The sequence below is a fragment of the Triturus cristatus genome, chromosome 8 (assembly GCF_964204655.1).
Source record: "Triturus cristatus chromosome 8, aTriCri1.1, whole genome shotgun sequence".
Taxonomy (NCBI): Eukaryota; Metazoa; Chordata; class Amphibia; order Caudata; family Salamandridae; genus Triturus; species Triturus cristatus.
Genome location: NC_140591.1, coordinates 1,057,169,735 through 1,057,186,465, shown reverse-complemented (window position 1 = coordinate 1,057,186,465; position 16,731 = coordinate 1,057,169,735). Strand labels below are relative to the sequence as shown.

Here is a 16,731-nt window from a genome sequence, read left to right as displayed (position 1 = left end):
CGGTGATGGATTAAACCCAGATCAGTTGACTGGGGGTGAGTGTTTGCAATGTTCAACACTCCGTCCATCATTTTCTTTGGTTGTTGCTTTGTTTGCCATAAGTTGGCAGGGTATGCTCAGACGTGAGTCCCTTGCTCACTTTGCCACTGGATTCAAGCAAGCCTGGCTGAAGACGGCTGAAATGCCAGAAACCGGTCCTAGGCAGCTTGTTTCCGATCCAGGGAAGACATGGCTTGGCAGTTCGGGCTGGACTGTTCCCTTGAGGCACAGGGGCAGACTGATTTGCATATGGCCATGTCTGAACTGGGGTGGCAGAGTGGGCTAAAGAACGGTGATGGATTAAACCCAAATCAGTTGACTGGGGGTGAGTGTTTGCAATGTTCAACACTCCGTCCATCATTTCCTTTGGTTGTTGCTTTGTTTGCCATAAGTTGGCAGGGTATGCTCAAACGTGAGTCCCTTGCTCACTTTGCCACTGGATTCAAGCAAGCCTGGCTGAAGACGGCTGAAATGCCAGAAACCGGTCCTAGGAAGCTTGTTTCCGGTCCAGGGAAGACATGGCTTGGCAGTTCGGGCTGGACTGTTCCCATGAGGCACAGGGGCAGACTGATTTGCATATTGCCATGTCTGAACTGGGGTGGCAGAGTGGGCTAAAGAACGGTGATGGATTAAACCCAGATCAGTTGACTGGGGGTGAGTGTTTGCAATGTTCAACACTCCGTCCATCATTTCCTTTGTTTGTTGCTTTGTTTGCCATAAGTTGGTAGGGTATGCTCAGACGTGAGTCCCTTGCTCACTTTGCCACTGGATTCAAGCAAGCCTGGCTGAAGACGGCTGAAATGCCAGAAACCGGTCCTAGGAAGCTTGTTTCCGGTCCAGGGAAGACATGGCTTGGCAGTTCGGGCTGGACTGTTCCCATGAGTCACAGGGGCAGACTGATTTGCATATGGCCATGTCTGAACTGGGGTGGCAGAGTGGGCTAAAGAACGGTGATGGATTAAACCCAAATCAGTTGACTGGGGGTGAGTGTTTGCAATGTTCAACACTCCGTCCATCATTTCCTTTGGTTGTTGCTTTGTTTGCCATAAGTTGGCAGGGTATGCTCAAACGTGAGTCCCTTGCTCACTTTGCCACTGGATTCAAGCAAGCCTGGCTGAAGACGGCTGAAATGCCAGAAACCGGTCCTAGGAAGCTTGTTTCCGGTCCAGGGAAGACATGGCTTGGCAGTTCGGGCTGGACTGTTCCCATGAGGCACAGGGGCAGACTGATTTGCATATTGCCATGTCTGAACTGGGGTGGCAGAGTGGGCTAAAGAACGGTGATGGATTAAACCCAGATCAGTTGACTGGGGGTGAGTGTTTGCAATGTTCAACACTCCGTCCATCATTTCCTTTGTTTGTTGCTTTGTTTGCCATAAGTTGGTAGGGTATGCTCAGACGTGAGTCCCTTGCTCACTTTGCCACTGGATTCAAGCAAGCCTGCTGAAGACGGCTGAAATGCCAGAAACCGGTCCTAGGAAGCTTGTTTCCGGTCCAGGGAAGACATGGCTTGGCAGTTCGGGCTGGACTGTTCCCATGAGTCACAGGGGCAGACTGATTTGCATATGGCCATGTCTGAACTGGGGTGGCAGAGTGGGCTAAAGAACAGTGATGGATTAAACCCAGATCAGTTGACTGGGGGTGAGTGTTTGCAATGTTCAACACTCCGTCCATCATTTCCTTTGGTTGTTGCTTTGTTTGCCATAAGTTGGCAGGGTATGCTCAGACGTGAGTCCCTTGCTCACTTTGCCACTGGATTCAAGCAAGCCTGGCTGAAGACGGCTGAAATGCCAGAAACCCGTCCTAGGAAGCTTGTTTCTGGTCCAGGGAAGACATGGCTTGGCAGTTCGGGCTGGACTGTTCCCATGAGGCACAGGGGCAGACTGATTTGCATATGGCCATGTCTGAACTGGGGTGGCAGAGTGGGCTAAAGAACGGTGATGGATTAAACCCAGATCAGTTGACTGGGGGTGAGTGTTTGCAATGTTCAACACTCCGTCAATCATTTTCTTTGGTTGTTGCTTTGTTTGCCATAAGTTGGCAGGGTATGCTCAGACGTGAGTCCCTTGCTCACTTTGCCACTGGATTCAAGCAAGCCTGGCTGAAGACGGCTGAAATGCCAGAAACCGGTCCTAGGAAGCTTGTTTCCGGGCCAGGGAAGACATGGCTTGGCAGTTCGGGCTGGACTGTTTCCTTGAGGCACAGGGGCAGACTGATTTGCGTATGGCCATGTCTGAACTGGGGTGGCAGAGTGGGCTAAAGAACGGTGATGGATTAAACCCAGATCAGTTGACTGGGGGTGAGTGTTTGCAATGTTCAACACTCCGTCCATCATTTCCTTTGGTTGTTGCTTTGTTTGCCATAAGTTGGCAGGGTATGCTCAGACGTGAGTCCCTTGCTCACTTTGCCACTGGATTCAAGCAAGCCTGGCTGAAGACGGCTGAAATGCCAGAAACCCGTCCTAGGAAGCTTGTTTCTGGTCCAGGGAAGACATGGCTTGGCAGTTCGGGCTGGACTGTTCCCATGAGGCACAGGGGCAGACTGATTTGCATATGGCGATGTCTGAACTGGGGTGGCAGAGTGGGCTAAAGAACGGTGATGGATTAATCCCAGATCAGTTGACTGGGGGTGAGTGTTTGTAATGTTCAACACTCCGTCAATCATTTTCTTTGGTTGTTGCTTTGTTTGCCATAAGTTGGCAGGGTATGCTCAGACGTGAGTCCCTTGCTCACTTTGCCACTGGATTCAAGCAAGCCTGGCTGAAGACGGCTGAAATGCCAGAAACCGGTCCTAGGAAGCTTGTTTCCGGTCCAGGGAAGACATGGCTTGGCAGTTCGGGCTGGACTGTTCCCATGAGGCACAGGGGCAGACTGATTTGCATATGGCCATGTCTGAACTGGGGTGGCAGAGTGGGCTAAAGAACGGTGATGGATTAAACCCAGATCAGTTGACTGGGGGTGAGTGTTTGCAATGTTCAACACTCCGTCCATCATTTCCTTTGGTTGTTGCTTTGTTTGCCATAAGTTGGCAGGGTATGCTCAGATGTGAGTCCCTTGCTCACTTTGCCACTGGATTCAAGCAAGCCTGGCTGAAGACAGCTGAAATGCCAGAAACCCGTCCTAGGAAGCTTGTTTCTGGTCCAGGGAAGACATGGCTTGGCAGTTCGGGCTGGACTGTTCCCATGATGCACAGGGGCAGACTGATTTGCATATGGCCATGTCTGAACTGGGGTGGCAGAGTGGGCTAAAGAACGGTGATGGATTAAACCCAGATCAGTTGACTGGGGGTGAGTGTTTGCAATGTTCAACACTCCGTCCATCATTTTCTTTGGTTGTTGCTTTGTTTGCCATAAGTTGGCAGGGTATGCTCAGACGTGAGTCCCTTGCTCACTTTGCCACTGGATTCAAGCAAGCCTGGCTGAAGACGGCTGAAATGCCAGAAACCGGTCCTAGGCAGCTTGTTTCCGATCCAGGGAAGACATGGCTTGGCAGTTCGGGCTGGACTGTTCCCTTGAGGCACAGGGGCAGACTGATTTGCATATGGCCATGTCTGAACTGGGGTGGCAGAGTGGGCTAAAGAACGGTGATGGATTAAACCCAAATCAGTTGACTGGGGGTGAGTGTTTGCAATGTTCAACACTCCGTCCATCATTTCCTTTGGTTGTTGCTTTGTTTGCCATAAGTTGGCAGGGTATGCTCAAACGTGAGTCCCTTGCTCACTTTGCCACTGGATTCAAGCAAGCCTGGCTGAAGACGGCTGAAATGCCAGAAACCGGTCCTAGGAAGCTTGTTTCCGGTCCAGGGAAGACATGGCTTGGCAGTTCGGGCTGGACTGTTCCCATGAGGCACAGGGGCAGACTGATTTGCATATTGCCATGTCTGAACTGGGGTGGCAGAGTGGGCTAAAGAACGGTGATGGATTAAACCCAGATCAGTTGACTGGGGGTGAGTGTTTGCAATGTTCAACACTCCGTCCATCATTTCCTTTGTTTGTTGCTTTGTTTGCCATAAGTTGGTAGGGTATGCTCAGACGTGAGTCCCTTGCTCACTTTGCCACTGGATTCAAGCAAGCCTGGCTGAAGACGGCTGAAATGCCAGAAACCGGTCCTAGGAAGCTTGTTTCCGGTCCAGGGAAGACATGGCTTGGCAGTTCGGGCTGGACTGTTCCCATGAGTCACAGGGGCAGACTGATTTGCATATGGCCATGTCTGAACTGGGGTGGCAGAGTGGGCTAAAGAACGGTGATGGATTAAACCCAAATCAGTTGACTGGGGGTGAGTGTTTGCAATGTTCAACACTCCGTCCATCATTTCCTTTGGTTGTTGCTTTGTTTGCCATAAGTTGGCAGGGTATGCTCAAACGTGAGTCCCTTGCTCACTTTGCCACTGGATTCAAGCAAGCCTGGCTGAAGACGGCTGAAATGCCAGAAACCGGTCCTAGGAAGCTTGTTTCCGGTCCAGGGAAGACATGGCTTGGCAGTTCGGGCTGGACTGTTCCCATGAGGCACAGGGGCAGACTGATTTGCATATTGCCATGTCTGAACTGGGGTGGCAGAGTGGGCTAAAGAACGGTGATGGATTAAACCCAGATCAGTTGACTGGGGGTGAGTGTTTGCAATGTTCAACACTCCGTCCATCATTTCCTTTGTTTGTTGCTTTGTTTGCCATAAGTTGGTAGGGTATGCTCAGACGTGAGTCCCTTGCTCACTTTGCCACTGGATTCAAGCAAGCCTGGCTGAAGACGGCTGAAATGCCAGAAACCGGTCCTAGGAAGCTTGTTTCCGGTCCAGGGAAGACATGGCTTGGCAGTTCGGGCTGGACTGTTCCCATGAGTCACAGGGGCAGACTGATTTGCATATGGCCATGTCTGAACTGGGGTGGCAGAGTGGGCTAAAGAACAGTGATGGATTAAACCCAGATCAGTTGACTGGGGGTGAGTGTTTGCAATGTTCAACACTCCGTCCATCATTTCCTTTGGTTGTTGCTTTGTTTGCCATAAGTTGGCAGGGTATGCTCAGACGTGAGTCCCTTGCTCACTTTGCCACTGGATTCAAGCAAGCCTGGCTGAAGACGGCTGAAATGCCAGAAACCCGTCCTAGGAAGCTTGTTTCTGGTCCAGGGAAGACATGGCTTGGCAGTTCGGGCTGGACTGTTCCCATGAGGCACAGGGGCAGACTGATTTGCATATGGCCATGTCTGAACTGGGGTGGCAGAGTGGGCTAAAGAACGGTGATGGATTAAACCCAGATCAGTTGACTGGGGGTGAGTGTTTGCAATGTTCAACACTCCGTCAATCATTTTCTTTGGTTGTTGCTTTGTTTGCCATAAGTTGGCAGGGTATGCTCAGACGTGAGTCCCTTGCTCACTTTGCCACTGGATTCAAGCAAGCCTGGCTGAAGACGGCTGAAATGCCAGAAACCGGTCCTAGGAAGCTTGTTTCCGGTCCAGGGAAGACATGGCTTGGCAGTTCGGGCTGGACTGTTTCCTTGAGGCACAGGGGCAGACTGATTTGCGTATGGCCATGTCTGAACTGGGGTGGCAGAGTGGGCTAAAGAACGGTGATGGATTAAACCCAGATCAGTTGACTGGGGGTGAGTGTTTGCAATGTTCAACACTCCGTCCATCATTTCCTTTGGTTGTTGCTTTGTTTGCCATAAGTTAGCAGGGTATGCTCAAACGTGAGTCCCTTGCTCACTTTGCCACTGGATTCAAGCAAGCCTGGCTGAAGACGGCTGAAATGCCAGAAACCCGTCCTAGGAAGCTTGTTTCTGGTCCAGGGAAGACATGGCTTGGCAGTTCGGGCTGGACTGTTCCCATGAGGCACAGGGGCAGACTGATTTGCATATGGCCATGTCTGAACTGGGGTGGCAGAGTGGGCTAAAGAACGGTGATGGATTAAACCCAGATCAGTTGACTGGGGGTGAGTGTTTGCAATGTTCAACACTCCGTCCATCATTTCCTTTGGTTGTTGCTTTGTTTGCCATAAGTTGGCAGGGTATGCTCAGACGTGAGTCCCTTGCTCACTTTGCCACTGGATTCAAGCAAGCCTGGCTGAAGACGGCTGAAATGCCAGAAACCCGTCCTAGGCAGCTTGTTTCCGGTCCAGGGAAGGCATGGCTTGGCAGTTCGGGCTGGACTGTTCCCTTGAGGCACAGGGGCAGACTGATTTGCATATGGCCATGTCTGAACTGGGGTGGCAGAGTGGGCTAAAGAACGGTGATGGATTAAACCCAGATCAGTTGACTGGGGGTGAGTGTTTGCAATGTTCAACACTCCGTCCATCATTTCCTTTGGTTGTTGCATCTGTAGTGTTGTCACTTGATTACTGTATGTGTTCACAAATGCTTTACACACTGCCTCTGAGATAAGTCTCTCTGCTCTTGCCAAACTACCAAGGGAGTGAGCAGGGGTTATTTTAGGAGTGTACCCCTTTACCCTGACTAGAGGCGAGGGTCCCTATTTGTCACAAGTGCATACCTGTGCCAACTAGAGAGACCCCCAATTCTAACACATGAGAATAAATATGTTAAAAGTGTTAAAACGTTAAAAAAACATTTAATCATTATACATAGTAATTCAAGCAATTATTTGCTGGGGTTAGCTGCAGCCTACAGATTTATTCTTTGAATGTCCCACATCCAGCTTAAAAACTTCGCCATTGCTACCACTATATCTTCTCTAGTATCTGTTTTCAATATATGAGACCCGATACCTGGAGTATGTAGTCAGGTGGTCTGCATCCTAAGTGTAAACTCAGTTATGTAGGGCTTCATGTAAGGTACTGCTTTCGTTTCAGAACAGAACTCTCTGCTCGAAGGTTCCTCACTGCAACCCAAGGGGGAGAAACACAGCTTATATGATAAAGCTATTGTGTTGGAAAATGCTGTTGTGCGATAGTGTTATGTCTAAACGTTAGGAGCTGTTGCTGAATGAGAAGAGAAAATAGGACACTATGATGTTATGTATTCTGGGTAACCTTGTACGAGATGTGCAGACCAAATCCCAAGAAGAGTCCCTGAACAACAAGCAACATGTACAGCATATTCCCAGAACAATGTAGTGAAAATAAATGTATTATGTGTGGCGATGCAGCACAGAGTCAGCCTAAGATGTGTAAAACGCTAACCTAAGGGAGAACCATCATCATAAAAATAGTTTATTTCAGCATTTCATCATAAAGCATAAATAGGACAACACATTTACAACTATCAAATAAAATATTAATAAAATATAAAAAAGTTAAAAATTCAAAACACCAATAGTGCTGCATAAATGAGAACTTATGCCATTTCCAATTTACATGACCTAGATCCTTACTCAGTTAAAGTGTCTAATCAGTAGACCACTAGCCTTATGCCTGGTTGTCAACATGTATAAAAGGTAATGATACAGTGTAAAAACTAGATACCATTTGGTGTCTGATTTTAAAATATGTAAAGATTCTGAAAATGTCCTCACCCCAAGAGTACGGCAAAATGGTACAAGCCATTTTCTCTTGCCAGTTTGATAATCAGGACAGAAGAACAAGGCATGCCCTTCAGTTTCCTCTTTAGCCCAACAAACAGGACATACACACACCCAGCCTGCCCCCCCTGAGCATACCACCACATTTTACAGTGAAAGATGCTAGCAGTAGAACTCTGTGCCTAAACTGCAGATGTAACTCTTTAGCTTTTGGGGGCCTCACTTTCATCAAGGAATTGCTCAAAGATATAATCATCCTTGAAATAAATAAATAAATATATACATGTCCCATGAGGGGCTTGTACCTGTGCTTGTCTTGTGACATATTGCATATACTCTTCCTTCAGAAGAGGTTTACTATATGTGGAGACTTCCAAAAGATTGTTCCTAAAATTTCCACACCCCATCCTAACCAAGGACTCTGTTACATACTTGATCCAGGCCAATTTACCTGAACTGGGAAAGACTTTCTTGATCCCCTCCCTATAAGACCAGAGCTCTGGTGTCTACAAAATATGTTTCCAGTAGATAATAGGCCTTGATCCAACCACATCTGTAATAGGCCTAAAACTCATATCCAACCTAAGAGGGAGCAGAGGCGTGCTGGTTGGGAGTCTCGCCAGCTGTCGTAGAAAATGGTGCTCCATCACAAAAAATGGTTCTCCGTGTAAAAAACGGTTCCCCATGGGAAAACCAAAGTGGGCCCAAAAGGGAAATCATAAACAATGCTGCACATTTTACAATAGTATCAACTCCATTATGTTGTCATTTTTACATGTTACCACTATCTGGGAAAAGGTTCCCCTCATTTGTATCAGTTTGAGACCAAAATACAGACATAAGCAAAAGGCGACAAGTCAACCATTACAAAGGGCTTTTCTCCCCATGGCATTACTTGTCACTGTGTTTTAGTAACTTTTGATCTGGTTGAGCTAGAAACAATTTTTATTGTTAAAATCGGCAGATTATGCAGCAGATGAAAATTATGTGGAAAATGTGGCAAATCCATAATTAGACAGAAAATGGAGGGGCTGCACATTTGCATAGTTCTAGTGTCCCTGTTTATGAGGTAAAAGTATGGAGTCACACATGAACTAAACCTGCGCTGTACAGGTGAGAGCACACAAATATCATGGTTGGGACAAACTTGCTGAGTTTCACTGTGCGGAATTCCACAGAGCTACATAAAAACTCTGCGAGATTCCACAGATTCCAAACAACTGGCAGAAAATATGTATGTTGCGCTGCACGTGCTGCAATGTAGCACCAGTAGCCCAAAAGCGTGAAAAAATCAGCACGATCAGCAAGATGCAGTGCGCAAGAGCACGCAGCCATTCAAGTTGGTTTTGCTGCTCCTCGAGGAGAAAATCTACTTGAGCGGCAACAATTCTGCTTGAGAAGCAGACCTCTGACAATGACTGCCCCGCCTGCATTAGAAATTCACGCTAGGGGATGGCACATCTCGCTCGCATTTCTGTAGCCTTGTAGGGGAAAAAGTCTGCCACTCGGCAATTGGCTGAATTTGTCTGGAACGCCACATTACAAGAGTAAGAGCAGTTGCCAAATTCCGCTAATTCGGCACTAACAAATATAAGGACATAGCTGCCAAGAGGTACCATGTAATGCGCCACTTGTATTCGTGTAGCACTTTATACAACACTTTCAATGTTTCCGTAAAACATATATGCACTGTTACTATTATTCAGTTTAATAGTACTCATCTATCTACCATGGAAAGATGGAGAGCTGAGTTATCCTTACAACAATTTGAACTTGTGACTTACAGATCATAGCAGAATTCGGCCATTAGCTGTGTCCTCATACAAGTAGTTCTGGATTTCCAAAACCATTTTTTGCTAAAGATAATCACTAAACTACAAACTTCACACAAAAACCAGCCCTGGTCATGTAACTTATGCAATAAATCACTGGCCACAGCAGAGGCAATTTAACACAGGGAGTCTTGCAGAAATAGCCAGTACACAAAGTAATACAATCCCTCTATGTAGATTTGCTGCAGCTCTACTATCTGAGAACCAAGTCATGAACAACAGTAGCACTGAGATAGGCACTAGCTGCCCGATTTGTAATTTGGTGGTTTAGTGTCACTAGAAAAGACTGATGGTCTGCATTATGAATGGTTAGTGTATTGTGGTCTTGTGGCCTGGTGTCAGCTACTTTTTGCACTGAGGGGTAGTGGTTTAAAACTCACACAACAGAGTGCTAGTTTTGGGGTTAACGTGCCTCGGATGTCCTTGAATGTGTTAGGTTGTGTACCCTTGCGTTCAGTGCTCTAGTTAACTGTCCCTAAGATAATGGGTGGGACAAACTGCCATACTTTTTTTGCAAAATACACGTAAATTGCACACTTTATGCAAAATATAATTGGATAGTATCTGGTGTCAAAACTGAATGTGAACGCATGCCTCTTGTAAAAAAGTAATGGAAGACACCAGCAGGATACTGGAGCAAGCAAAAAATGCCACTTAGCCACATCAGGCATCAGTTTTACTATGATTTGATTAGAAAAATACCTTATAGACATAAGGTATTTTTCTAATCAAATCATTCTCCTCTAGAAAAAAGTTTCACAGACTGGTTTGACTATAAATTTAAAAATATTGTGTGAAATTGGAGTAATGCACAATATGCTTATTTTAGTGAGATATTATGAGCATTAGAACAATTTCTTCCATACCTGCCTAGGAGGCAGTGGAATTTAGTTGGATGTTGTCCATAGGATTTACTGCAAATTGGTGGTTAGTGTCTTTAGAATGAAGTGCAATGCAGTTGCACTGGCGTCTGATCCTAGAAATGTGCGCATTGTGGCAGATTCTTAAACTTAGGTGCACTCAATGTCTTGTGCACTCAATGTCTTGGGTTAGTTTCCCTACAATGCAACACAGTGTGGTGGTCTATATCCCTATCAAAAATGATTGTTAATGGCCAGAGAAGTGTTTGTTACCATCTTCCGAGTGATTTGTGTGTTAACATTCTAGTCTGTTGAAGCCTGGAGTGTGATGTAGTTATTTATCATTTCTAGGATATGGTGCAATCAGTTAAAAAGCCACTATGCAATGCAGAGGGATCTGTCAGTGTCCCAATACTTAATTTAGGTGTGGTGGGTTTATGGGCCTGGGACTCAGTTCTGTGTGCTGCATTAGTTTCTGATGATGTAGACAATTGACTCCCTAGGACCACACACAAAAGAATCCCAACAAAAACCCAAATACCCATTGGAGCAACAGTGAAATCTATTACAACATATTATATTTGGGGAACATTCAATGTATTACAGCGTTGGCACATGCACATTAAGAATCAGCACCAGGCATAAACTCAGAAAAGTTACCTTTTGCACCCTTTGCATAGTAATTTCCATGTTGTCATATGTATGTATGTATGTATACCTATGTATGTATGCAAGTGTTTTTGTATAAGGCAAACCTAGTCAAAAGACAGCGCAGTACTGTACAGGGTCAAAGGCAAATATATTTTCAGTGAGTGACAGGAGGGGAGGCTGGGTTCTGAGGGAGGATGTCAACTGTTTGTCATGATGTGGTGTTCTTTAAAAGGGTGTTTCTTCAGCTCTTTACCAAATTGGAGCAGGGTTTGGGGGACCCTAATGGATACAGATAGATCATTACAGAAACTGGAAACATAACTGGAGAAGGCTTATTACCTTGTTTTTTATTTTGTTGGTACTTCTTTGTCTCGAGTCTGCTCACAGGATCTGTTGAGCTTGGCAGCCAGGTAGTCAAGGTGCAGGTCACTACAGCTTTGCAGTTGATGATTCTGCTTATGAATGTATGGTTGGCTGGTGGATCTAACTAATCCCTAACAGGGTAGGGATTATGTGGTCCCAATTATTCCTGCCCTTGATGATGTATGCTGTGGTATGCAGGATGTATTAAGATGAGCAATGTGGAGCATGGGAGGCCATATAGTAAGGCTTTGCCACCATCCAGATGCAAGAGCAGGAGGGCATGATTGCAAATTCTGAAGTCGCTTTATAGGAGGAAATGGTTTCCCATTCTTCAGCAGTGAACACGGTACCAGGCCATTTTGGTTTTCTTGGTGATGTGTTTCTTGAGAATGACATTGGTGTTCAGGTTGAATCTGAGTGACTTGACAGTGGGTGAAAGTTGGGGTTTAATTCAATTTAAGGTCAAGTCTTTGAGGCAGGTTTGGACAAGTGTCTGCTTTGCACATCTTAAGCTCGAAGCAGGAAGTAAGCTAGAACTAAAAAGTCAATTAGATGGGAAAGTGAATTTAAAAATGAAACACAGTCAGCATCATGTATATCTTTGTGTTAAACTGATCTCACATAGAGAAGGTCCAATTCACAAATCCTTTTCTTTGATTTCATGACCAATTGTGCCTTGCTCCTGTCCTCGAAGTAAGTTACACCTAAATACCTAGGTCAGATGTGTAAAGATTTTTGAGTTTCCAGAAGTAAGGCATGCTTATTCACAGTTCCCGTGAGTAAGCATATCTTACTCCTGAAAATTCATGTATAACCCACATGTAGGATTTAGGAAACTGGTTGGGGGGGGTGAAACCATACTCAGGCAGCAACTACAATTCTCGTCAGGGTGAAACACAAGCAAACCCCAAATTAACTTGTGCTTAACCCTTTAGAAGCTTGGCACAAAGGCAGTCAGGGTTAACTCAGAGGTGATGTGTAAAGTATCTATGCAGCACTTCAAACAGTAATAAAGTGAACACACAAAATTAGGAAAATCCCATACCATTTGAAAAAATAGAGTTAAATGTAATAAATTATTTCAGACCAGACAACAAAAATCCTAAAGTAGAACCAGAGTTATGCAATGTTTAAGGTTTAGATAAAAATAGGGCTTAAAAGCTCAAAGCACAAACTGTGGTTATCTTTTCGCGCTGGACAGGAACAAAGCCACAACTTTAGGCCAACCATGATGGAGAATGGGCCAGATGCAGGGACCAAGTTAATACCTTAAATTCTGGATGTAAAGCATCGTAAGGTCTTGCGTCAAAGATATGTCATGCAGCAGCTGTTCCGAGGAGATGCTGGGCTGCAATGTGAGGTCCTGCATTGAGATGCATTATGCAACGGCAGTACCAATGAGCTGTGTTGACAAAGCCTCGCACAGCGGCGGGTCCGAGGAGCTGCGAGGCCTTCATAGTGAGGTCCTGAGTCAAGATGAGTTTTGCAGTGGTGGTTCTGAGGAGCTGTGCGGATACGATGTGAGGTCCTGCTTTCAGATTGGTCACCTAGCAGCAGTTCAGAGGAGCTGAGGGGCTGCTTTGCGTGGTCCTGCATTCAGATGCACCATGCAACAGCAGTACCGATGAGCTGTGGGGCTGCAAAGCAAGGTCCAGTGTCGAGGTACGTTGTGCAATGGTGGATTTGAAGAGCTGCTGGGCTATGTGTTGCACTGCGTTGGTTCTGCTGGACCACATCTGGGCTGGCAAAACACCCAAAGATGAAGCATTCCACAAAGTCACCCTGGTGGGTGAGGGTTATGCAATTACAAGCTTTTTGCTTTTCCTAAATGGAGGATTAGCCTACACGTTTGAGTAGTGCTCTTGTTTTTTGTTGTGCTTTTATGGGTAAGGAGGATGAGCCCTCCTCTATAATACCTCTTATCTCTCCCCTATTTCTGCTACAACCTTTTAAATACACTGCACCCTGCCCGATGGGAGGTTCAGGGCCTTCTCTAGGGGTGACTTATATATGTACAAAGTGGGGATTTAAGCCTGGAAAAATAATTATTTTACAAGTAGAAATGGCACTCATAGGCTGTAACGGCAGGGCTGAGACACGTTTAAAGGGTTGCTTAAGTGGGTGGCACAATAAATCCCGCTGGCCCACTAATAGCATTTCATTTACAGGCCCTGGGGACATGTAGTACAACTTTACTAGGGGATAACGAGTAAATTAAATGTGCCAATTGGGGGCAAGCCAATTTCACCATGCTTAAAGGAGACCTTAGCAATGGTTAGCAGTGGTAGAGTGTGCAGAGTCCTAAAAGCCAACAAAAATGGGTTCAGAGAACAGGAGGTTGAAGGCAAAAAGTTTGGGGATGACCCCACATATATGGCTATGTCCAACACAACAGCTAAGACTGAAGTAGGACACACTCTACACATGGAGCAAAACACAACTACTCATAGGAAAGTAAGGCCCAGAATGTTACTAATAAAATTGTGGTTTATATTTAGGCTGAAGGCAGTCAACATCAGAGTATGCTATGCTCAGAACAGACCAACACATGGCAACCTTCACATAAATACAGAACACACACCGGTGTTATTGCTTCCCAAAGATTTTTCTCTGAGTAAGTGTGAAATAATGGGGGCTTGCATGCGATTTTGCAGAAGAAAGGCAATTTGAATCATGGAACAAAGCCTTGTGAATCAGGCCCAGTGTCCTTAAGCTCTCAATAGGTGGGAAGCGCTCACTGTCATATACTCTGTGCTGTATTATAGACTTGCGGAAAAGCCAAAGGTTACATTTTTAAAAGAGAGCCTCTAAACAGGTCCAAACAATGACATTACACCAGATCTGGTTTCATGAAAAGGCGCACAAAGCACATACATACCTGTGACAGTCTCCAGAAGAAGCACGATGAATACCGTGATCAAAGTTAGCCCCTTCATTCTCCTCAGGCAAGTGAAGCTCTTCCTCACAAACTAAAAAAGCGCAGACGAGGTTTCTAGGCCGTGATTAAATCGCAGAGTTAATTGGAGCGAAAGGTTTAAAAACCCTGCCGACCACAACAAACGCGGCTTACTTAAGAGCTGTTTCGCCAGTGCGGGTCTTGTGAAATGGAGCTGGGGAGCCCTCTCTCTCATGCCCTCCACATGCGTGCTTTCCACGAAGAGGAAATGACTATTTTCTTGAGCACGAACGGTAAGTGACTAACGCAAGGGAATGTGACAGTACACTACCAATTCCACTGTTATACTTTTCACAGACCACACCTTTTCATAAACCACACTCTGTATCGAAGCTGACCTTCTTTTTTCCTCCTTCTCATTAAAACAATACTTGACAAAGTCAAGCGTTCTGGCATTTCCATAAGGTCAGGATTTTTGCAAGCCAGACTCACACACCAGAGGCAGCAGAAGAGAAAATCCCCACAAGACACAGAACAGGTGCAGGAGGGTGGCAGCAGCAGCAGTGCACAGTTCCCTCACAGACACGCACAGTTGTACACCTACACTGGAAAAGGTTATTTATTTGGCTGAAATTAAATATAAAAAGCTTTCTGCAGAGTGCTAACTTGACATGATCCAAAACTGCAGTGATGAGCAGCAAAGGGGAAAGGATTGGGACGGAGATGGACTGCGGTTGGGAGAGTGAGCAGCAGGGGTTGGAAGAGTTAATGGGGAATAGCAAGGCAGGAGGTTCGGGGAGGGAGAGGAAGGCGCTGGAAGAGACAGAGATAGCAGTTTTGGAATGGGGAAAGTGGGTGAGGTTTGGAGAGAAAGTGAGGGGCAGCATTTGGAGAATGAAGGAAAAGTAGTGGGGCTTGGGCTCTGTCCACCAATGCACTGTGCTGGTGCCGCACTCCCCACAACCTTTTGTTAAAAATAAAACCCAGCTTGTCGGGAAGCCTAACCTCTAACTAGCGTCTAATACAAAATAGCAAGCAGCACAGCAAAAGATCAAAGACAATTGTCATTTCAGCTGACCAGGGCTCTCGCTACAAAGGGTCAGTTGGAGCATTGAGCTACAATTCATAGAAAATACAAGAAATATATATATATATATATATATATATAGTTCCACAAGTTGCCCCTAGAGCAAGGATGCTCTCGAACAGCAGCTTGCTTGTGCCACAGGGTCACATTGGGGAGCAACCAGTGGTGTTTTCAGGACCTTTTGCCCAACCGGGATTAAACATTTTGTGACCGAGGCAACAGTGCACTTGCTTAAAGGAACAATGGAGTCTTCAGGCATACCAGGGAAACTACTGTATCCAGAATGCCTGCGCGCCCATGGAGGCGGGACTTATAATTGAATAAATCTGGTGTTCCAAACTTACCTGCTTCCTCGATCATTGCCAGTGAACAAGAGCGTGTATTGCTCGAAACGCGTATGGCTTGACTAAAGGCTTGAGACATGCTGCTTTCTTCCTGCCTGCGGCAACGTGAGCGGTAACCTCTATGTGTGTGGTGAATCCTCAAGGGCAACCTTTGTGTATAAATTAATTGCGGCCGGCCAGGTCGCGGATGAGCCCCGCCGCCATCTCAGCGGATCCGGAGAGTTCGGACTTTGGACACTCGTAGGAACGTAGGGGGCCTGTGCCACAGGGTCACATTGGGGAGCAACCAGTGGTGTTTTCAGGACCTTTTGCCCAACCGGGATTAAACATTTTGTGACCGAGGCAACAGTGCACTTGCTAAAAGGAACGATGGAGTCTTCAGGCATACCAGGAAAACTACTGTATCCAGAATGCCTGCGCGCCCATGGAGGCGGGACTTATAATTGAATAAATCTGGTGTTCCAAACTTACCTGCTTCCTCGATCATTGCCAGTGAACAAGAGCGTGTATTGCTCGAAACGCGTATGGCTTGACTAAAGGCTTGAGACATGCTGCTTTCTTCCTGCCTGCGGCAACGTGAGCGGTAACCTCTATGTGTGTGGTGAATCCTCAAGGGCAACCTTTGTGTATAAATTAATTGCGGCCGGCCAGGTCGCGGATGAGCCCCGCCGCCATCTCAGCGGATCCGGAGAGTTCGGACTTTGGACACTCGTAGGAACATAGGGGGCCTGTGCCACAGGGTCACATTGGGGAGCAACCAGTGGTGTTTTCAGGACCTTTTGCCCAACCGGGATTAAACATTTTGTGACCGAGGCAACAGTGCACTTGCTAAAAGGAACGATGGAGTCTTCAGGCATGCCAGGGAAACTACTGTATCCAGAATGCCTGCGCGCCCATGGAGGCGGGACTTATAATTGAATAAATCTGGTGTTCCAAACTTACCTGCTTCCTCGATCATTGCCAGTGAACAAGAGCGTGTATTGCTCGAAACGCGTATGGCTTGACTAAAGGCTTGAGACATGCTGCTTTCTTCCTGCCTGCGGCAACGTGAGCGGTAACCTCTATGTGTGTGGTGAATCCTCAAGGGCAACCTTTGTGTATAATATATATATATATATATATATATATATATATATATATATATATATATATATATATATATATATATATATATATTCTCCATACAAGTAACAGAAGC

The 16,731-nt window shown here is 46.1% G+C and overlaps 1 protein-coding gene across 1 annotated transcript in view; it reads right to left on the bottom strand.

The window, feature by feature from the left end:
• LOC146805377 (interleukin-18 receptor 1-like) overlaps positions 1-14,240 on the bottom strand; it is a 372,740-nt gene extending 358,500 nt beyond the window's left edge. Inside the window, exon 1 of the mRNA XM_085620501.1 lies at positions 14,085-14,240. Coding sequence (XP_085476627.1) covers positions 14,085-14,142 — 58 coding nt within the window. The 5' untranslated portion in view covers positions 14,143-14,240. The remainder of the gene's footprint in view (positions 1-14,084) is intronic.
• Positions 14,241-16,731: the final 2,491 nt, after the last annotated feature.